Source organism: Centruroides vittatus, unplaced genomic scaffold (genome assembly GCF_030686945.1).
Source record: "Centruroides vittatus isolate TY-2023 unplaced genomic scaffold, ASM3068694v2 scaffold_769, whole genome shotgun sequence".
NCBI lineage: Eukaryota > Metazoa > Arthropoda > Arachnida > Scorpiones > Buthidae > Centruroides > Centruroides vittatus.
In genome coordinates this window covers 4,925,424-4,951,299 of record NW_027122717.1, presented here as the reverse complement: position 1 = coordinate 4,951,299, position 25,876 = coordinate 4,925,424, and the positions used below count along the sequence as shown (strand labels likewise).

The window sequence follows — 25,876 nt, the reverse complement described above, 5'->3', positions numbered from 1 at the left end:
CAGAGGCATGCTAGATTAGTGAGGGTGTTGGATTGCTAAGAATATACAGCCCTAAAAACAATGAATGAAGTGACCTGTCACCCTTTTGTATCAATTCTTTTCTTTTTGGAGGTAGGCAGGCAAATAATATGCCATGTTGACATGCAATACTGTGCACTGAAATGAAAATAACCAAGAAAACTAGATGTGTGACATGAATAGAAATGGAAGGACATGTCAGATAATTGAGAGGTCTGATTAGCAAGCAGGCCCGCCATAAGTGGGCATGCAAGGTGTGCACCACACGTGGTCAGCACATTGGTATTGCTGGCAAGCTCAGCGTAGGTAGTCGTCGTTAAACAGGAACGGCATAATCGGTATTGCACACGGGCGCTCAAATAGCTAGCGGTGCTGCTGTTAGCAAGAATAAACTATAACTTGTTTCTCATTTTTTGAATCATCATTCCTGATGTGTCTAGTCTAGTTGTAAATGCTTGAATATTTTTCATTTTAAGTTACACTGCACCATTAAAGCACTTTTTTGTTTAAGGTTATTGCATTAATAAAACTATAACATTTAATTGGTTCTTGTCATTTACCATATTTCTCAATAATAGGAATGGGCTCAAGTTATCCAACAGGCATAATTAGAAGTAAATAATTTTTACTAATATATATAATTATCAATTTATCTGTATGAATTTTTAGATATTTAAATAAACATCTTTTTATGAGTAATGTGTTATGCTTAATGATTATGATTACTATTAACATCTAATTTTGAACAGGTTTTAAAATAATAGAGATTTACTCCTACTTGAGGTATTGTTTATTTTCATCAATTAATCTTGGCAATGAAAAAATTTCACTTTTTAAATTCTTTAGTGAAAACAACTTAAAACCTAATATCTATAATGAAATCGGTTAAATTTAAACATTTGAAATACAGCAATTCCTCACTTAACACCATCGATATGTTTTTGGAAATGATTTGTAAGCAAAAAACATATAACAAATGAGTTTTACTATAGACTAAATGATATAAATAAGGTTTAATTTGGTTAATAGTAAATGCAATCAAGTAAGATTACTATTTCCAGCATTTGTTTCCCATATAAAATTAATTTCACTATTTATAAAGAAAATTCAATAATGATTACAAAAGTACCTGTGTTTTTCCTCAGTGACATCAAACAAAATATTAAGTGAGCTGTGTATAGTTGTAAGATGTACTATTAATAGAAATTTATGTTATTTAATGGAATTTGTCCTCTTAGAAATTTGTCTCAATTATAAATATGATTTGAGGTAACAAATTTGTAAATCCAAAAGGATTTATCGTAGATAACATGACAAACCTTTTTGAGCCTGTGTGCCTTATAGTAAGCATGCTTAGCTTTAAAGATATTTATGTGTACCAAACTTTTAGACTTAAACAATATTTAAATAAATTAAATGAATATGCTTTATTTATAATAAATGTAAAAAAGTTGATTGAAAGAGCCAGATGATTTCTCCTTAAGTGCCACTTTGGGCACGTGTGCCATTGGTTTGCCACCCATCATAGATTAATATGAGAAAATGCAATTTTGTTTAGTTTTTCATGCACAAACGGTAACTAATATCATGTATTTTTCTGTTAAGATTATATTTAGAACATGCATTTAAAAAATTTTTTCATTTATTTGTTGCCTTAAAAGTCTAGTACCAAATTTCTGGTACTGTTTTTGTATCTGACAGATTCTGCGACTGTATAAAATGCAAGCATCATGAAAGCTGGAAGGTTTCTTAAGATGCTCTCCTTGATACACAGAATTTTCATAAAATACAATATCAGAATGCAAAACTAATAGAATATTAATGCACACATGCCTCCATGTTTTACTTCCAGCTCACATTTTTAATAGAAAATTAAATATATGGATGACATGGATTAATTTAATATTTTAAAAAATAAACAATTTAATATTGTATTTTCACAATTCTAATTTGAACTTGATTTATAAGACTTCAAAACCAAGAAAAAGTTAATTGTGAATGTAATGAGTATCCTATATTAAAAATGCAGCTGCAAAAAGTTAGTGTGTTTAAACAGTTATAAAATGCATTTTGAAAAATGTATTTATTTTCATATTTACAGTACTTTGTGTTGTCCAGATGGCCACATTTTTGTCTCTAACCATTTATGACTCCATTTTAAGGTACAGAGGATCTGTGGATCAATATACAATCAGTCAAAATTATTGTATGATTAATGTTTTAACAGTGATTTTCTCTTCAGTATACACAGGCATGAAATTTATCAGATGATAATATCAAACTGAAATATCTCTAAGCCCAGTTATTCACTATGCTGAAACAGTTTTATAGGAGATTCATTTGCCAGGCATCGTTTGCTCGGTTTGCTGTAGTTCAAAAGACAACCAAGCCATTCCAAACCAAAATAATGGGAGGAATATGTATCGTGTCTTTACCAACATTGTGACATATGCAAATTGCAGACGAAAGTGAAGAACAAACAATGTAAACGAGCAACAATATATACTAAATTGAAGTTTTTAATGCAAATAAGCAATTAGTAATTGTGACATCACAATGCCGTGCTGCAATTTTTAATCATATTTTTTAATTTAAAATATATGCTCTCCACCTCAAATGAGTAGTGGCTTGCCCCTGTACATCATACTTTTTCTTTAACAATAGAGTCATCTATCTAACACCTTTCATGGGAAATTGTTTGAATTGAAATAACATTATTTCTGGTTTGCATTAGACGTTCGTATATAGTTAATCAGGGCTTTCTGTCCCTAAGGTTTCCATATCTGGTCTTGTCTTTCATCTGTTTAACTCCGTTCTCGAGATTAAGGAAAGACAGATGACAGTGGGAATTTATAGGTCTAGAATTTATTCAAATTGCGGCCCAACGAGGCTTCGTTACATCGTCTTTGTGCCCGATTTTAATGCACACCCCAATTTTTAAGACCAAAAAAGGTGTGCATTAAAATCAAGAGAACACTGAAAGTAAAAATTTAAAAAATAATCTGCAATATGGTCTGATTTTAAATGATTTTAAAGCATGTTAAGTTTAAAAAGCATGCATGCAATTATAACAATGAAAAAAATCAGAAAATTGATTGAAAGCTAGCTTTTTCTATTACACTAGTAGTAAAATGTAAAGCATTTGCTTGCTTCTCAAGCAAAGCCAAAGATAACATCCAATTTTAAGCATTTTACTAGTAAATACTTAAAATTTTCCAAGTTCCTGCCATAGTGCCTTTGTAAAGGAAAAGTAAAGCATAGTAAAGAAATTGTTTTATAAGGTTTTTATAGATTTGACAAAGAAAATGTTGAATGGATGGCAGGATATTTCTTAGGAAGTAACACAGAAAGGTGGAGTGTCATGTCCAAAAAGATTATTTTTTTGCAATATGTATTAGGTCCTGTTTTACAAATTGGTTTTGCCAAAGATTTGGGAGTTGATTAAAGCAGCTTGCAAGACTATAAGTGCAAAGTAAGTAATACAAAAAATAAAGTTTGTTTGTACATCTTAAAATTTAGTAAATCTGATTATAATATATACAGATCATAATCTGTATGAAAAATTATGTAATAAGATGTTTATGAACTGCATGTAAATTAATGCTTCAAAGTTAATTTGTTCAAATTTCAGACAATAGAATGTGTTTAATCCAAAGCAGATAAGTGGATTAAGTTTTTAAAGACTACAACTGGAAGACTACAGGAAATCTGATAGGAACATTTTATAATGCCACCCCCGTTGGTGTGATCGACTGTTTTGCATACATTTAAGAATATCAAAGTCATCATTTCATGGAAATTTGCAACTCCATGGTTAATATATACATTTAATGTGATGGAAATTAGATTTTAACAAGTGTTAATGCATGGCAGCAAAATGTGGGAAAGTAGTGCTGAATGAGTCACGAGACATTTTCAGCATGTTCTGTTACTGGGTGTTTCAGGTTATTCTATTGCTCTCTGGTTATAACTAGATAGTGTTTTTGTCAATTATTATTATCAAGCAGTGGTGTGGTCCAGTAAAGTGAAGGTTCCCCAATTTATGAGCAAGTTGTTTCCTTACACAAAGTGCAACAAGTCAATTACACAAAGTTCATTACACATATAACTTAGCTGAAAACAATAAGGGCAGAAGTTTTGTCTTGCATAATGTCCTAAATACTTGAATAATGATACTGATTTCCCAGAATCAAATACTTATGACCTAAACGAGGAGGAAAATTCAACTGATGTCGAGAGAGAGATAGTTTTTTAATGTTTTTATTAAAGTGGTTGAATCTGATTTGTCTGTAATCAGAGAAACTAGAAATTAAACCAATACACACCTTTCTGAGGAAAGTAATGTTTTACAAACTGGTTGTTGAAGATGGGGTGGAAAGAATTAGTGTTTATTTTCCCTGTTGCTGTATGTTATAACTTAACTTCTGCCACTTGTGCTATTGAACAGTGTTCTTAGATTATCCAAACACCTACAGACTGTTCCTGAATAAAAGGAATAATACATTGTGAGGCAGAAAGGACGGACATTTTTGAAATGGCTAGAACTCGCTACCAGTTAGAGTGGCAGATTTGTGGCAGGTAGTGTGAAAGTAGTGAGGTCTTAGCATTGTCTTTTCAGTTGAAGGCATGGAGCTGTGGACAATAGAACACCGTGTGTTTGCGTACAACTGAGCAAACAGTTATATGCAAAGGGGATTGTTCAGTCATACACATCTGATGGAAATATGTTTCTGCATCCTTGTGTATGATGGAAACATATTCCTGTCAGACGTGTGTGGTTTCAAAAGGATAGGGCAATGGCCCACACAGCTAGAATGTCAACTGATGTTATTCGTCATCTCTTCTCTGGTCACCTCATTTCAGGTTCGGTGACATTCATCAGCAAGGTTGCAACCAAAGTTTTCAGTGCTGCCTTCCTGTAAGCCTAGAAGTTTGACAATGGTGTTTGGAAAGTCAGTGGAATCATATGTTTCAAACACCATTGTCAAACTTCTTGGCTTATAGGATTGTGGCACTGAACGTCTGACATACACATTTTCGAATTGAAAACTTTGGTCATAATCTCACTATAGGCCTCCTCATTTGCCTGACCTATCCATGTGCAATTATTTCTTGTAGGGACATCTCAAGGCACGTGTATATGAGCATAAGCCCATTCGTTCTTTGCAAGAATTGAAGGAAGCTATTCACATGGAAGTTACCAAAATCGCCTCCAGAAATGCATCACTGATAACAGATATCACATAGATGTTGTTTTCTACACTTGATTCTGTAAAATGCTATTTCAATATGAACTCGCATCTTCCAACAAATATCTTTTGTAGTAACAATTACGGACGATGTGATTTTTTAAAAAACTTCAGTCCTTTCTGCTCCACTCTGTAATAAGACAAAAAAAGAGCTAGCTTCTGTACAGGAGATTGATGGATTTCTGTGTCTGTCCCTCAACTTCATCAGTTCAGTTTTTTTTTTTTAATATCTTTTATTACCTGTTCTACTCACATCGCTTTGTTGTGTTTTCATAATTTTTTTGTTGGCCGACCTTAAGATCAGGATATAGCACCAAAAAATCCACCAGAAAATTCTAATGACAGCTTTTTGTTGCTGGCATTGCAATTTTTCAAATAAAATCTGATATTACTTTAAGTTTGATTGCATTTTAACCTTTATTTAAATGTGTGTAGCCGTAATAGATTTTATCTTACTAAACTCAACTGTATGCTTTTCTGTAATTTGTAAGCATAAGCTTAAAAGTAAATAGCAAAAGCTTTAACTTTAGTCATAAGACTTAATATTAGTAGAAACAGTTTCCTGTGTTCCTGAACATTACGGTTTATAGGAACCTTTAGTACTTATGGGATCTCCTCTTCCCCTCTATAATAAAATCAGGCCTGGAGTATATGCATTGCTGCAAACTGTTGTTCTAGATCTCTCATGTTTGTAGAGAACCTGATGTCTCATCTGGCCCTGCAATGTTCATTGGGTGACAAATGGGCAAGATGGGCAGTGTGGCAATATGACAAAGCTAGGGTTTCTCACAAATGTGTGCGCGCGTGCAGCAGCATTATCTCTTTCTGGAAAATGACTGTTTTCAGCCCTGCCATAAAAGGCAATATGAAGGTGCTGGATTTCCTGGGGCATTGATGGTATGGCTGTCTCTCATACTATTGTTAGGTGCGATTGACTGTTATATGACTGGCATATTTGTCTCATTGTTGGCATGCTGGTCTGAGAAGTTGTGTGTTGCTCAACAGTAAAGGCAGAATTGAAATGGACCTAAACATACTAACATGGTGATTGTTCTCAAATGATACCAGGATACATCACTGAAGACAATGTGCTTCCAGTGTATAGCAGACTGTGCTTGTCATGGCACCACTGCAAATCTGTCATGTCCATCAAATGAAACCAACAGTGTTGAAGTGCTGATGGAGGGACATGTAGCAGTCATTGTGCATGCAAATTTTCCTCTTCTGGTTGCCTGCCAATGATATGAGAAGAGAAAGTATTCTGTAGTGAACACTTCCACTTGTCTCCAGATGGTAGACAAAGATCTTATTGCAGCAGTTTGCATTTATCTCAATATTAGATAATCGGCTCTGGCACCCCACACAGATATCAGGAGAGATATGTATATGTGCACTTGCACACCCATTGACCCAAACACACTCACAGTTGAGTCGGAATAGCTGATATGGCAGGCAATTTGGCCATCCTGCTTTCCTTGGTCGAATGATGGGACCTTTTTCAAATTCTACCAGCTATGTGTAATGTTTTTTGACTGCATTGTACAGGTATGCCTGGCATTTGAAGACCTCCAAACAGGTATATTAAAAATTCTGAACTCTAATTCTTTGGAAACCTTTGCATAGGATGCCGAAATGGAAATTTTAAGGCAATCGTGGCATTAATCATTTACAAACTTAGCTGCAGAGTTTTGCAGTGATAGGATAATTCTGTGGGTGTGTAACTTTCTTTTGTAAATGTATTGCACAAATTCTTGTTTACAGGCACTCTTCTGGATAAATCAAGCTTGCACATTAAGTCAACACTAATTATAATATTCTCATCAACTGTCCATTTTTTATTTATGAGGCTAAGTGTAAAATGCCAGAGAACATGCTATATTATATAAGGTACTGGATATTAATTAATTCTAAAAAATTGTCCAAGCAAACCAGTAATGTTTGAATATTGTTACAATTTTTTGTGAATACTCAGGATAGTCTAAACTTCAATTATGAAGAAAATGTAGACTCAAAAATGTTATTTTTTGTAAATAATCTTTTAATCCTTATTACACCACCACAGAAGTAACAGTTAACATGGTTTTTGAAGAAATTGCTTCTTAAAAACAAAGGTAAAAAATTGGTAAAATTTAACATTGTGAATTTTTTACCAATTTTTTACCTTTGTTTTTAAGAAGCAATTTCTTCAAAAACCATGTTAACTGTTACTTCTGTGGTGGTGTAATAAGGATTAAAAGATTATTTACAAAAAATAACATTTTTGAGTCTGTCTAAACTTCAATTATGAAGTAATGTTTGAATTTAGTGGTATTCTGCAAATGGCTAAGCAGAGTGAAAACAGTGAAATTAATTACTGCAAACAAGTTTATTTTGTCACACATGATGTACAAGTAAATAATTTACATTATTCACAAAATAAATCTTATCTAAGGCAATTTTTTGTTCAAATTCATACCAATAAACAACAAAACAGTCATTTCACTTTGGTATATCCAACCTTAATTGACTATTTTACTTGATAATGTTCACATTAATTTTGACAAACCTTTTGAATGAAAAAATTAATTTAAAATGGCTTAAGTTATGGTTTCATTTTGAATTTTTAAAAAAGAAAACCTATTTTTAATGGATAATACAGAATACAAAGTAATTGACTCTTGATGATTGATGAGTTTTTATTTACTAAGAAAGATAAAGTACAATCAACTTTCTATTATTTTAATAGCATATAAAGTCTTTCTTCCCAGAACAAAGATGCAATTTTTACTCGCCTGAAAACCTAAAATCCCAGCGCAGTTCTCCAAATTGACGACGTATTGCTTGGCAATGTGCGATATTTCCTTTCCCGTCTTACGGTTTCGCAGTTCTATGGAGGAACTGAGACTTTCTGGCTGCCTGTAAATGTAAACGTGTCTGATGCTGTCGCAGACTGCAGCAAAGCTAAAGTCCTGCGATCCGGAAATGAACTTCCTGTCTTGCTTGGATGCCACGACGTATCCTAGAGCTGGATACGTGGCGATGTGTTCTAACTTGAAATGTTCATCCTCTCCTTCGCTGACAATGTTCTTCGGTTGCCAGATGAGACCATCGACGTCGTAACGAAGACACAACACTGGCAAAGATTCCGTTGAATGTGTGGTGTTGAAGAGCCATTGACGTCCACTTAGATTAATCTGAAAAATGATTTTGGAATTCGAAGTGAAATAATGATATTAAAAATATGGTCAAACAACAAAAGTTATAATAGTAGTGCAGAATGGAAATATCTAATCTTCAACTAAACTCCCCAAGAGTACATTTCAAATAGACAAAGAATTGAAAAAAAATTACATATTGTGCTGTAATTATAGACATTTGTGACACTCCTAGTGTAGGATTTTTAAACTGATGTAATGGGCAACTTTTGGTTATACCACTGCACTTGGGAACCACAAATTCAATAATATTACAGCCTATGGTAGGCCAAGTGTCCAGTTAGAGAGAAAAGTAACTGCAAATTATATGATTTAGGACACAGGTGTCCTTCAACTTATTTTTAAATAATCTTGTCAGTGTTTTTTATAGTAGTAAAATGCCCTACCAAAGGTATTTTCACCTTGACAAACAATAGATCTTAGTTGGCCCTACCTGTAGCAGTCTCAATGATAGCTCACTGTTGACCTGTCTATCAATCAAAGTAAGATAACTCACCCTGTTCTTTCAAGTTGGGAGTTCCTATTAAGAAACTATAAGGCAGAGATGCTGTGTCCTTTAAATTCAACAGAAAATAACATCTATCCTGTATGTTCCAGCAACCAAAAAACAGTACTAAGAAAAGAGGAAAAGATACATTTTACTGTATAATGGAATTATAAAGAATCTGAGGACATCCAATTCCTGATTTTCATTTGTAAGTTCATAATCAAAAGGATTTAAAATTGAAGATTGTTTTGACTACTACCCTCACGCATGGGCTTTCTTTGGTAATGTTAGAATTTACTGGAAACAATAATAATTGTTGGTATAGTGAGACAATATGCTAAAACTGCAATGCATATCCAGAGGAGCCTAATCTTTTCTGAAACACAATTATGTTCTATAATGTAGATTGTACTTTCTATCAAAATAATAAGGTTAATGTCATGTCCTAACCCTCAACAATGACATAAGCTGGAATTTGGTAACTTTGATGCTTTCAGTTCATTCTGCAAAGGAGTCTGAAAAATGTGTATAGCAGGTTAAAAAGTACAAGTACAAAGAGGCATTTTTGATAACTCTTGAAAATTAGTTAATTTGGGTTAGTATATTTATTTTATGTCCTTATCATTAAAATAATGACTTTACCAAAGATAGGTGACACATTTACAGATTCTTTTGTCAAAAATGAATGTGCTCCATAATAATGTCCATGCCACCACTAATGAAATTGTATACAGTGTTCAAATTGCAAAATTACACAGATTTAAAAACTGTTACTTACATTTTTCAAGGCTAAACAGTCTTAATTTGTTGTTTAAAGCAAAACTGTGTTGAATTAACAATAAAACCCAAGTTCAATTTTTCTTTGGATTTTCTTTTCCAGAAGAGAGATGAGTCCCACAAGTGTCAAAAAATGTTTGAGAAAGATGAAAAAAAGAACTAGGAAAGCTTACTTTTTGAATACTTCCTTTGTACTAGAAAAATGTAAAAAGTGATGTAATGTTTAAAAGGAAGTACTGGAAAAAAGTCAACAAATTCTTCTTGAGTACAAGACTTTGTATATAGCTCAAGAGAATAGAGTTGTCTTCAAAATTGGCAACTAGCTTGGTGTAAGGGTTAGGAAAGACAATTGTTCTGTAAGAAGTGCTTTTAAGTTCCTATTTCTTATGTTTTCAAAATTCATGATTACCCATGACTTCAAGATTTTAGGCCATGTAAGAAAGCTGAATCTATGCTAAACAGTGGAAGAAAGAATATAAAGAAAATTCTGGATTTCAAAATTATAATTTTTGGTTTTTTTATCATAATAATAATCCTATATTTATTTTAGACTAGCTGTTACCTGCGACTTCGCTCTCACAGATTTTGCAAGCAAACACCATTTATATTCAATGTTTCAACAATCATAGTAATTGTTATATAACATCTACTGCTGAGAATCAAACAAACTGTTTTCAATTTGATCAATTTTCTGGAACATTTACAATCGTTCCATAATTGAACCAATATGCAATAACAAACTTGAATTTAAAATGGTTCAAACATTTGATTAAAAAATCGAAATATATAAAAATATTTATAACAATGTCTGAAATGGTATTAAATTGATAAATCAGTACTCAATGAAGTACTCAATGAAGACTAAATGTAGTTGAAAACAAAAAAAAATCACATCTAAAATAGTACAGTAGAAGCTGTTCTTCAGGTTAAGCGTTAATGCTCTCTCCCGCAGGGAAATTTCAAAAAAATCTCTTCTTAGTGTGCATTCTCATGGCATACCCTAACTGTGTACCAAATTTCACCTCTAAGTTCAGCAATTTGCTCTGGGCAATGATGAATGAATGAATGAATCAATCAGTCAGTTATTCAGTCAGGACAAGTATTTTATATATTTAGATAACTGAGTATAAATATAGATGATTTAAAAAAATATTAATGGACATTTAGAACAAAAATTAAATTTAAAATGTCTGTTGTGGTAAGAACATTTTTCATATATAGTTAATAATCACCTATTAACAAGTATGCCATATTGAAAAAGTCACATTTTTATGATCCCCATAATTTATTATTGATTAGCCAAAGCATACTCAAATTTTTAGTTGTAAAAGATTATGGATCACAACTCAAAACTCAGCTCATACAAATGCTTCAATAGATAATTCGTTGAGGAAGGGAAAGAATTACTTCTGGGATAAATTGAGAGAGACAATTCCAAGAAAGTTTCCCATGATTATGTTCCTCTGCTCTAGAGTGAGAAATATGATAATGGGGGAAAAAGCTGATTGAAATATATACATTCATAAATGGCAGCAGAAAAAAGCTTTAAAATGAATAATGTACTGTAAGAGTATTCAAAGGAGTTGTTTGTGGATATGGATAAATGGAATGAGAATTTTAATCGACCTACTAAGGATAAAACCATTATGGAGGAAATGAATGCACTTTAATAGGAAAAGTAAAGGTAACAATGAAGGAGAAAGGAAAGAAAATTATACCTTAAGTAACTGAGCTCAAAGAACAAGAAGAATATGTACAAGTGAAAGATAGATAATTATTGAAGCTGAGACCAAAACAGGACCAAAAAAAATTTGTCCTCCCTTAGAAGCCTTTCAAAATGCCATTTGGATCAATGTATACACAATGATAATGACTTAAGAAAGAATAGGAAGTGTGCCAAGACCAAGAAATGTGGAAACACATGGTCATGAATATTACAATTTTGTTGTTCCAATATCTTCAATAAAATACTAAGGGGAGAAAAGATGCCAGTGGAATGAAACACAGGTATTTGATATCTCGTTTTTTAAAAATTGCTATGTAGTTTGTGCATTGTTTACCACTGGGTTTGTCATACATATTTAGAAATTACAGCATATTAATTAGGAACAAAACTTGAGAAAGTGCAGATTTAGTAATGTTCAATCTTGTATCACTAGTTTACCATGCAGTTTTTCAGAATTTGTCAAGAACAAATCAATATGACTTTGACCTGGTGAAAGCATATGATAACAGACCAAAAGAAATTGTTATGAAAAGCCCTCGAAAAAAATAGGCATTAGAGAATTATACCACATGAACAGGACCTCAAAGGAATTTAGAAAAAAGTTTTAAATATTGTTTTTACCCTTCAAGCTACAAGGGGAACTTGTATAGCAAAACTAGTCAAACAAGTTTCCCATTCACTGATTCTGAGTTTAAAGAGTTAATAATAATATTATACAGTATAAAAATAATACATTACATGATGTGTTACTCTGTGAGTGTTTCCATCCAGTCTCATAAAAAGAAAAAATTCATTTGAAATATCACATTCTTCTAATTGTTGAGCATTAAATGGAGGTTTATTTTTGTCATTTACCTAAAATATAGTAATTACCATTAAAACAACAATAAAATTATTTTATAATAAATAAAAGATATACCTCGACTTCACTTGTGAGGTGAGCCAAACGATTATGAATCTCCGCTACTAAGGAAGGATCCATAACTTCTTCCCCACGAGTGTTTCCTATTACTAATTCAGACCATAATAATCCCACTTCTGATTTACTGAGAGTTACTTCAAGTCTAAATAAAAATCAAAAATACCATCCATGTGTTAGTTTATAATATAAATAGAAGTGTTAGAAAATCATTCTATTGGTTCATGAAATAAATATTTAGATCTCACTACAAGAACAGTTTGAGTGTTTCATTATCACTAGAAAGACAGGAAATCGTAGCAAATTATACTCAACCACACTTCTGTAAAGAATTTCAATAAATGAAGATAACTTAATGTAAAAGACTATTTTGTTAACTATCTCTCTCTGGCTGGAATTTAAAAAAAGGATAAAATTTAAATACAAACAAAGTTTGGGTCTATTGTTATTATATTTTTTAAATTGTAAATAATCCGTTGAAAAATGCAATTTTTAAACAAATAAGCTAATGTATTTGCTACAACAGAACTTGATTAAGAAGATTTTCAAGGGACCAATTTAAAAAGCTTCTTAAACAGAAATGAAAATACTATGGGTTTTCTTTCAATAATTCATATTTATTTACTATATAAGCTGTAATGTAGAGGAATATTGTATCTATTTATTTACATATATGTCTAATGTAGCCTGCTTCATCTATTTTGTTATGCAACAAAAAAATATGTTGTATGGCACTCATGAATAAAACTACAGATCTACAGATACGTTACTTCCAGTGTCACCCACATGTTGATAGGACTTGTCAGAACTTGCTGTTGGTTATATGGTAACAATGTAAATAAATTGCAAAAATCTGTGTTTCAAAGCCTAAAGTCATACTAATATCATTTTTTTCTTTTTTCATAAGCAAGTTCACGTTCTGGTTATAACCAAGAGTGTCCATATAATTAATCAGGAAATTTTCTTAAATGTTTTATACAAGAAAAATTTACACCTCTAACTTAAAATGTTCCAATTTTTTCTCCATAAGCCTTCTTAATTCAATTCTACTGTACATAAAAATAGATCTTAGTTTATGCAAATGCTAAACAGATTGTTTTTTTTACATTGCATGCTATCAGAATTCTTTTAATTCTTGTGATACCTTATTAATCTTGCTAAAAGCTGTACTAAATCTGGTTAAAGAAGCATATAGTAATAACACCATGTTGTGTACACAAGTGTAGGAATAGCATGAGCATTTTAAAGAAGGCCATGAATCAACAGATCCCCATCCAGATAAACTAGTTGTAGAAAGAAACAAAGAAATGATTCTGAGTCATCAAAGCAATCTAATCAAAATTTTGGGAATTTCACATTCAATGAATTTTGATTGGGCAATGTTCAGTATACAAAAGAGGATCTGATGACTTCTAGATGTTTTAAAAAAGATGAAAGACATTTTAACTAACTGTAGGCATATTTACTTAAATCATACTTTTATTTATGACTGTGTTTCATTATATTTATTAAAGTCATTATGTTTAATAATTAGCCATAATATAAAAATAGAATACATGAGCATGTTAATGCATCCAAATCCAGTTTATTTAACAATTTGTCAAATATTCTGTTATCTAAATTCTTGATATCTGAGGAACCCTTGATCCATTCTACCTTGGATAATGAGAACTCCAATACACTTGATTGGCTAATCATATTAACCCTTTGCCCCCGAAGTTACTGATCAATCGGTACCCTGGCTTGTTAAGCAAAACTCTGAGGGTACTGATTCATTGTTACTTTGGTAAATATCGATTTTTGTAAAATTTATCAACAACAGATGTCAGCACTTGACGGCATCATCTTGTCTATCGTCTGTTTTACATATTTTTATCCAGGTGGTGTTTTGTTGACTTAAAAAATTTTAATTAATGCTTTTTTTTTCTTAATTTATTGCTTTCTGGTAATTTTTTATTTCATTTTTAGCATATTCATGCAATAATATTACTATAATAAGTCAACGTGTTATAAATATTCAAGTTGTGGTCTTCAGTTCTGATATTTTATATATTTTTTTATTTTTTATTTTAATCGAAAATATCTGCAAATGTTATATGTATTGCTACTGGTAATCATATGTTTATTACAAAAATATATAATCTTGTTCGATATGAAGTGAATGAAGTATATTAGTTTATTATATTAGTTGATGGCAGAATAAAATTTTGATTTCAAACACATGTTTGATATAATGTGCGATAATTTCACAATGAATAAACCTACTTGTATGTTTTATATGGAATTGTACAAAACAATATTCTATGTCTTCCTGGCTCACTGCCAGCAAACAACTAGCTAACTAGACAATGTTAATTTTCACAAAATGTTACAAATTATCAAGTTTGTGTGTCAGTTCTGATATATATTATTTTTTTCTTATAAATTTTTCTAATAAAATGTATTGAAAAATATCGTATTTAAAACTAAAGATATTAATAAATGTATGTGATTTTTTTCATACAGATATAATGATAATTTGATTTTTGGAGAATTTTTAAAATAATATTGCCTGACTGACCTATATTGCCTTGGGAGGAATCAGAAAATAAGCGTAAACAAGATGTCGTGGATAAAGGGTTACTGTTATAATCTCAATATTCTAACTAAATTTTTCTAATTTACTTATTACAAACAAAAAGTAGTTTAAAATATTTGGATATTATGTTAAAGACAAGTTTTTATATGTTTTTATTAATTCTATAACCAAATACAAAATATATCAAAAAAATAATAATAAAAATAAACTCACTTTTCTCCATCTACTATCCATGTACTTGCATCAACATTAACAGTGTTGCATAAAGGTCCTTCCAATACAGTTTTACCTTTAAACTTAACTTCTAAATGAGATGACTGTATAATGACTGATATGTCACTTGTATTAATATTTTCTGGAAGACGAAATATGACATTGACATCTTCCATAGACTGTATATATGTGTATAATGGTGGTAATATCGTCACTAAAATATTTAAAAAAGTTTGTTTATTTAAAAATTTTATATAAACACTATCAATTTCTAAGGAAGAAAGTATAGTGTTTACCTTTCTGTTCTTCGACTGTAATTTCTTCTTGCTTTCCTGAGTCATATATAAAACTAAATTCTTTTTCTGTTGCAATACACAATGCACTTCCTCCTGGTTCAATTACAACATAATTTGGTATGCTACTCCCTACTAGACGCCTCAGACGTTTCAAATTCCACACATTATTATCATTTCCTACAGCTATTAAATTATATAAATTTAATACTTTTTAAAATATTAATTAATTTCTTGCTAATTAATGAAAATCATCATAATTATTTTTGACTTGTTAAATCTGAGCACACTCTAACAGTAATCTAATTTCAATACATGAATTTATCTTGTGAACTATATTAGAAGTTTAAATTGCAGCAAAATAATTGTGTTAAATTTCATCTAATAATTTAATACTTACCACAAGTAAATGTCAACCATTCTAGAACTAGTATAAAGTGAATTGTTGTTTCAGGTAGTTTACAACTTCCTTGTACATTATGTGGTTTTGAAATGTGAGCAAGAACACAATCTATTTGATTTCTGCTTGGATAACTACTGTAAATACTATTGAATAAAAGAGACTGCGAAGAACAGCCATCCACTTCATAGGTAAAACAAAGCTGCAATTAAATACGATATCAAGTTACTATAACATCAAGACATACATTAAAAGAGTGAACATACTTGCCTGCCACGGTTCACCCTGACTCCTGCTTGGTGTATTAAGAATGTAAATTGTTCTACTTCCATTACTGACAATGGCCCACTCCATTCCTGGAAAGCTGATACTCGCATTAGACGAAAAATTACCAGATTCGACAGGAATTTGCCACACAAACTTTCTATCCGTCAATCTGCCATCCTATAGAAATATAAATGTTATGCACATTAATGTGCTGATTTGCTTCACATAAATTCATTATTTCATTTTATTAATCCATTTGTAACCTGTGAAAGGCAAATCCAACATATGTGGTGACTTTCATTTACATAAAATAAACAGTTTAAGGCCCAAGGATCTTGATTTAAGTGATTGAAAAGACCAGACATGGATATTTCCAAATATGAGAATCTATCTTCTCCCAAATCGACATTTTGAACTCCTAAATAAATAGAAAAATACATTTTAAAATCTTACTTAAATCATATTAGCTATAAAAGAAAATTAATCTTCTTGGAATTATATAATAAAACAGCATGTAATAAATATTTATATGAATAGTTTCTTCTCATAAGTATAATAATTTTACATATAAAGCTTAATAATATCAAAAAATATTTTAAAGAAAAAAACCATTTGTAATCTGCTGACTACATTAAAAATAGCTATAAAATATATTGAAAACTGCAGAAAGCAATGATTCAACACTCGTCTATGAATAAAATATCAATGTATTAAAATTAGATTAAACTGTTGAATTAATCAATACACCTTTAGCAGCAGAAGTTGAAGAATAAATTAATGTTTTTGACCTGTTAACAGACTATCTTCAAGAATGGACATCCTACAGGCACCAAGAGAGCTTTTTATAATCAAGCCCATTGTTTGGTGGCTGACAGCAAAGGGCAGATCACCCCCAAAAAATTCCTTGGGTTTTTCAACTCTGGATTTGATCTCAGAGTCCCTCAGAGTGGTAGGCCAACTTCTTAACTTCTAGACCATATGACCATGAGATGGACATTTACATATTCAATAGAAATTTTCAAAAATTTACAATTAAACATCTATAGCATACTACTGATGAGAAGAAATTCCTCTTAAAAATATTACAGAGAATAAATACAATAACTCCTTGAGAAAAGTTTGAAGTAATATACAGTAATGAATTTCGTAATGCAACAAGCTTATTTCTTTGATGTTGTCTCCTTTGATATGTAAATTTTCACAATGGATTCACAAAACTTGTTCCAATTCTAGCATTTTACAATAGTTTTACTTGTTATACAGTAAAAAAGTTAAACTGGATTAACTCAAAGCTGTCAACAGATCCCAAGAACAGTACATAGAATTTTCCATAAAATAGTCTCATTAAGCTGGAACTGCTGGCAAGTTTAACTCAAACCATTTTCCCATGTATCCTCTGCCCTTAGATAGGTCCATGGTTACCATTTTCTTTTTTATTCTACATGAATACAGATGATTAAGATAAACAAACATTATAGCTCTATGCCATCATAATCACACCAGCATCCTTTCACTGATACTGTATTGTTACCAGTGTTCTGAGTGGACACAAGAGGACACTTTCAGAATGTAACCAAAAGTGCCATAAACTGTTTACAATTTTGTAATCATTCTGTATATAGATTTTCAAGAAATGGCCTGTTAACGGTAAATTTAGTCACAGAAAATTTTGAGAAAGTCAGATATTAAATGCATTAACTAGAAGTTGGGATATCTTTACCCCTTAAACTTTTACTGTATTTGAGTGACAATGATAAAATAAAAAGAAAAAAGATGTGATTAATTAATTAAGACAATCAATATGCATTTTAAATGTTTATGTAACTTAAGATTCAAAGAATAATATACAATGGCAAATTTAAATAATTATATTATAAAATACAAAATATTGCTTAAATTTCTTAATTGCCATTAAGAAGTGTAACGATATAATGTGATTAATGTTGCTTCTTAGCATTGCAATCAATTATTATGTCAAAATATCTCCTTCATTTTACATTCTCTATAACATATTTTGTAAAATGATAATGATGTGGAGTGATATATTCATTATCTTATCAGTTTACAATATTTAAATATAGATTTTTATCTAACAAAAGCTTTTTGCATATACAATATATCAACATTATTAACTGATTACCAAAAATATCATTAAGACCCTAAAAATAATTATATTATAAAAGGAAAATTTTCTGCCACCCCTTCCTAATCAAATATTGTAAACAATGCACAAAAATGTAATTGTAAAGGGCATGCTAATTTCAACTTAATTATATATTTATATAATGAGTGTATGCATTAAAAGTGCTTTTTAATGCAGAAAAGATCATGCTTAAAAGTTTTCTACATTATGAAGAAAAGAGCATTACTATATTTTTTACAGTTAATATTGTGATCACACAGTGCAATTCATCAACAGATCAAAACATGCTTATCATAATATGCTATATGATACATGTTTACTTGTGAAAGATATATCAGATCTGTCAACCCTGATGCAAGTAACATCCATTGCATCCATTGGTAGCAGGAATGGATGAAGAATTGGAAACAATCAGTGATAAAATATAAATATTCTGATTAAATTTAAAGCTAGATTCCCTCACAGGAATGGAATAATGTTTTTCCTATGACAGAATTTAAATGGCTTATATAAACTTTTGTATTGTCTGACCATGGACGAGAGAACCCTAAACATTACTGCATAGGCGAAAAAGACAAGTCCATTATGAAAATAAGGTAGTTACCTCAGAAAATGAGTTAGTTTACATCAGTAAACAAATTTGCAATTGAACTTAAACTTAATTAATAGTTATCATATTAACAATCTACTGTTTAGAATCTATACTTATTAGTTAATTTGAATGCATTGCTTACAAGTAATATTATATTATGTACATACATTGTGAATAATATATTTACTTTGACTGTTTATTATCTGAACTCACAGAAGGTGCCAGATCCATCATCAAATGAATTCAATACAAATGTACACTAATAAAAGTAATGTACAGTACACTTCACACCAACACTTAACTATGTAACATAATTACACTTGGGTGTTGTGGCATTACCTACGGTGAAATTAAAGTATAAATGAATTCACAAGCACTTTTGATAGCATTCACCTGATGATGGTAGCAATTGGAAAAAATTATTTATTTGGGAGAACCCCTACATATCGGCTTTAACACTGTGCAACACAACAACTCTTGAAATCCCGCAAATATGGACAACGTTATTCAAGCAATCTAATCCACATCTCTAAAACATCATTATCGCTCTCTATGAATATTTGGGGAATTATGTCACTCATATTACTGTTCAAAACATTTTTGAATTCTTATTCTTTTTCAAATTTATATCAGTATTCCATCCATATGCTTCGTAGAATTTCATAAGTTGTTCGACAGTTCAGAATTTGAAAACCATTGTATTCAACATTCACCTGATGATGGTAGCTTTATTCTATCAAAAGTGCTTGTAAATTCATTTATACTTTAAATTCACCATAGGTAACGCCATAATACGCAAGTGTAATTACGTTATACAAATGTACACTATAGTAAAGAAAGAAAAATGATAAACTATAGGTTAACAACAATGTTTAACAATGCACATCAATTTGCATTTGTTCTACTTTTTTTGCCCAGCGAGGAAATAGATTGTTCCTTGAAATCCTCCAACTGGGGCTCTGGGATCTGTGATTGAACAGTACTTTAATTCTAATTTTATCAACAAAAAACTTAGTACATTAATTTCCCCTTTAATTTTCAAAAAGAAAAACAAGTGAAAGCTGAACAAATAAATCTGTTTTCTCATACCAATGAAGAATTTGTTGAGAAATTAAATGTAACATAATTATGTTCACTAGTCAAAATGACAACAGATTCTTAGTATCAGACAGACTTATCTTACAATAAACTGGTCTAACTTTTAATAGCTAAATGTATCTTAAAAGTAGATTATTTTCAGGCTAAGACTAAGGATAAGGCTAAGCTAAGCAAACCATATTCTGTAATTTAATTAATCAATAATTAGTTAATTTCCAACCAAAAATAACAACTTTTAAATGTGTCTACTTACATATCTTAAGTATATCTATATATAACCTTATACTTAACATTTTTATAATTTTACTATAAAAGGTAACAGACTAATAGTATTCATAAGATTGTTTTAAGATAATACAGGATCTTCCAAACTGATTGTTGTCATTTTAAATTATTGTACTTATGTTAATTATTATCTGAAAAGTATGCAATGTACAGTACTGTACACCATTCAATAGAGTTTCACCTCCCATCTCCATTCAAAAATCTTATATACTACCTCTAACCCCCATATTCACCAACTCCAAATCTCGAGTCAAACACTAATAATTCTAACTCTAGATATTTTCTAGAGTTAGAATCATTATTGTTTGACTTGAGATTTGGAGTTGGTGAATAGCAATTTACCAATAACTCAAGAGTTAACCCTAACTCTAACTCGTGTTGGTGAATAGGAGGGTAAGAAGTGCTGTAAACAAAAATGACAACTCAACAACAGAGAAGACAGCATTTTGTTCACAAAGTTGGAATCACTCATCATGGTGCAACATGAAAAATCTGCAGGAGCTGTAGGATTGTGGATGCTGTCGGAGGAGTGACAACACATGTCATAGTGAGCATAGTAAGAATGTGCCATGTGATACGAGGTATGCATTTGCCTATTACAATTTCTCAATGTGTATTGAGAAACTGTAATGGGCAAATGCAAAACTTGGACAGTTTTCATTAACATAATTACAATAATTCAAAATGGTAGTACAGTAGAGCGTCGTTTATCCGAAAGCCAAACAACCAAAACGTCGGTTAACCGAAAGCTTTCAGGTAGACTGTGTCGTGCTAAATTGAATGTTTTTGATACTAGATTAACTTCTAAAGTATAATTTTCCTGTTTTTATATTTTTCAATATATTTATTTTGTTTGTACAAAATAAAGAAATAATTTTTAACGATACAATAGCCTCAATTATTATTATGAAAATTTCTGTTAGGCTTAAAATCGACGAAAATTCAACATGAAGCGACACGCAACAGAGAAAAATTTTCAACATGGGATAGGTTAATATATTTTTTCATACATAATCGGTTATCCGAACAACCCCAGTCCCCAATTGATTCAGATAAACGACACTCTATACTCTTTTGGGAAGACTTTGTATTATCAGATTAGAAAAATGTGACTTAAATTAAATATGAAACCATCTTACTATTCACATTTATATATTTAAAATAACAAATACATGGAAATGTTTATAAATGGTTTAATTTATTTCTCTCTTGTTAGGTTACAACTGGATTTTAGACTGAAATAAAATACTCAACTTATCTAGCAGCAAATTTTTAAAACAACAAACAACATTTATGCATTACAATGTTAGCTAAAAGGACATCAATATGACATAAGAAGGAAAAACTCTTCTACGCCCTGTTATCTTTTGTAACTCAACAACAAATGTAGAATTATTAGAAACTGCAAGATAAAAAACTAGCAGAATACAGGCAGCCATCGACTTTTGCACATTTTTAAAAATTCAACTTTTTAAATATTTTTGTTGATAATAAAAAAATTTGCTTCCATACAGAACAATCATACACTACAAAGTGCGGTAGCTCGCTCTACATTCTTGATACAGTTACTTTTTACAATAGCAGACTTCTTGGAATCGCTACTGTGTTGTTCTGAGCAAGATGTCGAAACAGTTTCAGTCCTTGCATTAGGGTGTGAGTCAATGTGTTGTGTGTTTTGCCAATTTATTTGTTTACATTTAAATATTTCATTCTTATAAATTGATAAACACGAGTGAGAAACGGAAAAACTGTAGTGTTGATACGAACAAAAGGAAGCTAAGGACTAATAAACTTTATACGATTGAGACAAAGATAGAAATAATTAAATGTTCTGAAAACGGTGAATCTTTTGCTTCAATTGGACGTTTGTACGATGTAAGCAGATCTACGATATGTTCAATTTTGAAAAATACAAGTAAAATTAAGGAATAATGCAAAATTGTGGGAACATATCTTCAAAGATTGTTTCCAAAAGACATGGCATGTTATAGAAATCTTTATCAAGAAAAGAAAAGAAAGAGTGGTATTTAACTAACTCTCAACAAGTTTATAAAAAAAAAAAAAACACTCGAAAACACTTAAACATGCCTCGTTAACTTCATTATATATACATATTGATAAATAAATACTTTAAAACCCAGTTTTTGGTGCATATTTTTTTAGATCCCTCTACTTTCAAACATTCAACATTTGCACACACTTTCAGGAACCAATTATGTGCAAAAGTCGAGGGCCGCCTGTATATGAAAACTTTAGAGATACAAGCAAGAATAGAGAGATGAGTGCATTAATATTACAGATATACAGTACATTCATTGCCAAATGCCTAGAAGGCCTTATATGGTTAATCAAAAGTTATGTATGTATCTGCATTTAATTCTGTTATTTTTTATTTTTATTTATTTAATAAATTTTTGTATAAATCATTTAGAATCTTTTAAATTTGAAATGATTGGAATTTGTGTTTTTAAAGTTTTGTTCAATTTGTTTAAAATTCATGGAATTTGTAACCTTATAATGATCTGCAACTGTAATTGAACATTAGTTATTAAACAAATTTGTTGTGAGATAAGTTGATTATTTTATTTCAAATTTAATTTATTTTTGTTTAAGTGTATGGTAAAAATGAATGTTTTTATTTCCTTTTAGTTAACCAAACCCAAAAAGGTTTTACTTTTTAGATTGCTTTCAGTCACTCACCAAAAGGAATATCTTCATACTATATATATGTATTTAGAAAATATTTTTATTTTGCTACAACCAGGCTACAGGCATAAATTAAACATGCACTCTTAAGTATATGCCATCAAATGACCTCATATTGGCATTACACTTTGTATTGAATTCTTGTGAAGAGGAAAACATTAAATCTTAAACACTGTTTTAGCGTATTGTTCCAATAAGTTTTGCCATTAAATTTTTTTTTATTTTTATAAGTCATTTCGCACTGCACAAAGAAGTTTTGGAGGATCATATCTCACAAAGGAACTTATAGTTCCTTTTAAACTTTTTGCTGATGCAAAGGTAACTTAATTAAAATTCCTTGATAGAGATGAAATTGTGTGCAAATTTTCTATAAATTTAATTGAATTATGATATTTTGATTTGGAAAAATAAATTTAGTAGAAAATTATTTTGATATTATAAAATGAGTTGGAAAAGAGTTTTATTATATTAATGTAAGTTTAAAATGATCTGATCATTTTTTTTACTCTTTCTGCCCTACATGTACTAAGCAATGGCATATTATCTTATGAGCAAAAAAGGTAATTGCCTGGGCCTCCACTAACAGGGAGTCCCAAACCAATCTTTTATAAAAAAAATATTACTCCGAAAGAAAAATGCTTGAAGTCAACACTGTACCTAAAAGCCCCAATTCATTCAAATTTATCTGGGATGGCTCGGAAGGTCTTTTAATCACACTCATCATGAATTCAACCAGATCTCATAATGGAAAATGATTGGGTGGTGAGAGACAGGCCCAATCATCTCGCTGGATCCAGTCCCAGCTTCTCAAAATGACCAATAGCTGAGGCAGTTAAGGCTGATGCCTTAAATGCCTTGGCTATTAGCCATCTTGAATTTTTATATTAGTCTCCACTTATTCCTAATTAATTAGTTCATCAAATATTGTTACTTGCTTTGGAAATTCTGATATATTAATAATTAAATTCATGTTGTATATATTTAGAATTATATTGCTGAAATTTATTTCTAAATAAATTGAAAAAATAACTCCAATCATATACATTCATATTTTCTAGTGTTCAAGGATAATAAAATTCAATTTCATGTTTTAGAAGCATGATAATATAATCATGCTTACTGTAGAATTAAATAGGATATAATAATGCTAAAAATAACAAATTTTCAGATTTATCACTAGTACAAATTATATGTAAATTTTTTAAGATGTTTATAACTGTCTACTAGGCCTACTACATTTCTAATTATCTGCACATTTAGCATTAGTATTAAAATGATGAAATGGTATTTTTTTTCTTTTTTTACTCTTTCCACCTTGTCAACATTAAGAGAATCTTTTATTCCTGCATTTCCAAAACAGATCATCCTCCACAAAATTCCCGAGGATTTTTTGACTGCACAGATTTAAATCCCATTCCCAGAGCGATGAACCAACACTTAACCACCTCGGTCATCCAACCGGCAAAAGAATTATTTCTATATATATTAACTGTAGCTCGAATCTTCAATAATAATAATAATATGCTATTACATGTGAATCTTTCACAAATTGACTGTAGAATGTAAGTAAATCAATATAAGTTATATAAACTTAGAAGAATGATACAAATGCAGCTACGAATACAAACAAGTTTACTAAACTCAATACATAGCAAATAACCCACCATCAACTGCCATAAATCATCGGCTATAATTTGGCAATAATAATAATAATAATAATAAATTACAAATAAATTTGCCCTAGAGGGAGGCATTAGGTGCCATCTCATATTGAATTTAATAATTACAATTTAATAAAATACAATAAATGATAATTATTATTATTGCCAAATTATAGCCCAACGATTTACGGCAGTCAATGGTGGGTTATACTGCAGCTACGAATAAGGCTGTCAGGATCTTTTCAGAGCTGTATACCTGCATTTCTCAACCAGCAGTCTACGGTCCATCATGGTTTTTTCTTTTTAACTCTTTCTGCCACTTGGGCACTAAGAGGGCCTCTTTTAGCAAGCCCATTATGGGTTCAGCCAGGTCCACAATGAGGTGGCTGGGTGGTGAGGAACAGGGTCCGACATATCCAGACGGTCCACCACCTGGAAAATTCCCAGGGCTTTCTCGACCCATCCAGATTCACTCCCGGGCTTCCCAGAGCAGTAGGCCGACACGACTACTTGGCCATCCCATCACGGTACGGGAGTTTTAGGGGTCCATGACAAAAATCGTCAAGAACCACTGCCATAGACCATGCCCACACTTCCTTTGACTTTTTTTAGAACTATGGGCAAGGTCTATAGCTCTGATAAGGTCCCAACAGACTCATATGCAATCTTACCATCAATATTTACTGATTTAGCATCATCACAGCATTGAAGAGTTTGCATTTGAAAAGATAGCACTGCACTAATCAATGTATAATGCTTTAATAACTGCAGAACTAAGTGAATCATTTATAATTTAATTCAGAATACTCTCAAGCAAGATCCATCAAAAAACATTATTCAAAATGTACACACACGTTGTCATATTTGTCACATAGCTTCATATTCCAGTGTTATAATAATTAATATAAACATTAAAATAATAAAAAGTAATTTACCTTCTTGTAGATTTTGTTTTAATATTGGAAGAGGGTCTAAAGAAAGGCGATAGCTTTCAAATTTCGAGTCTAACAAATTCCTGTTGGGCCTCAAATCTAATCTGGTCGCCATCATGAATCCTTCGTTTATTTAATAATAAAAAAAAATTATTTCTTAAAAGTTAACGTTTAATGAATTTAAATTATATTTTAATATCGAATTTAAATCCCATTCCTAGAAAATAAAATTATTATTAATGATTAAATTCGAATATAATATAAATGTAACATATTAAAGATGGTGAAATCGATGCGCCATTTCGGTGTAGCGGTGGGTAAATGTAATTAAATACAGT

General features: G+C 30.9%; 1 protein-coding gene across 1 annotated transcript; it reads right to left on the bottom strand.

Moving 5' to 3' along the window:
• Nucleotides 1-7,924: 7,924 nt before the first annotated feature.
• Nucleotides 7,925-25,659, bottom strand: LOC136989946 (nudC domain-containing protein 1). The gene is made up of 9 exons (XM_067288254.1): nt 25,542-25,659; nt 16,385-16,539; nt 16,125-16,298; nt 15,855-16,056; nt 15,458-15,640; nt 15,162-15,375; nt 12,371-12,515; nt 12,190-12,306; nt 7,925-8,440 (listed from the first exon to the last, which is right to left on the bottom strand). Exons 1-9 carry the CDS (start codon nt 25,654-25,656, stop codon nt 7,970-7,972), a joined length of 1,776 nt encoding a protein of 591 aa, XP_067144355.1. The 5' UTR covers nt 25,657-25,659; the 3' UTR covers nt 7,925-7,969.
• Nucleotides 25,660-25,876: the final 217 nt, after the last annotated feature.

What these genes read in the sequence shown, in the direction of transcription:
- LOC136989946 (XM_067288254.1), bottom strand. Translation starts at nt 25,656, where the DNA reads ATGATGGCGACCAGATTAGATTTGAGGCCCAACAGGAATTTGTTAGAC. An exon ending in TACAGTCGAAGAACAGAAAG is followed by an intron (nt 15,376 to 15,457) that starts GTAAACACTATA and finishes TAAATATTTTAG; the next exon opens with TGACGATATTACCACCATTA. An exon ending in CTCACAGAGTAACACATCAT is followed by an intron (nt 8,441 to 12,189) that starts GTAATGTATTAT and finishes ATCATTTTTCAG; the next exon opens with ATTAATCTAAGTGGACGTCA.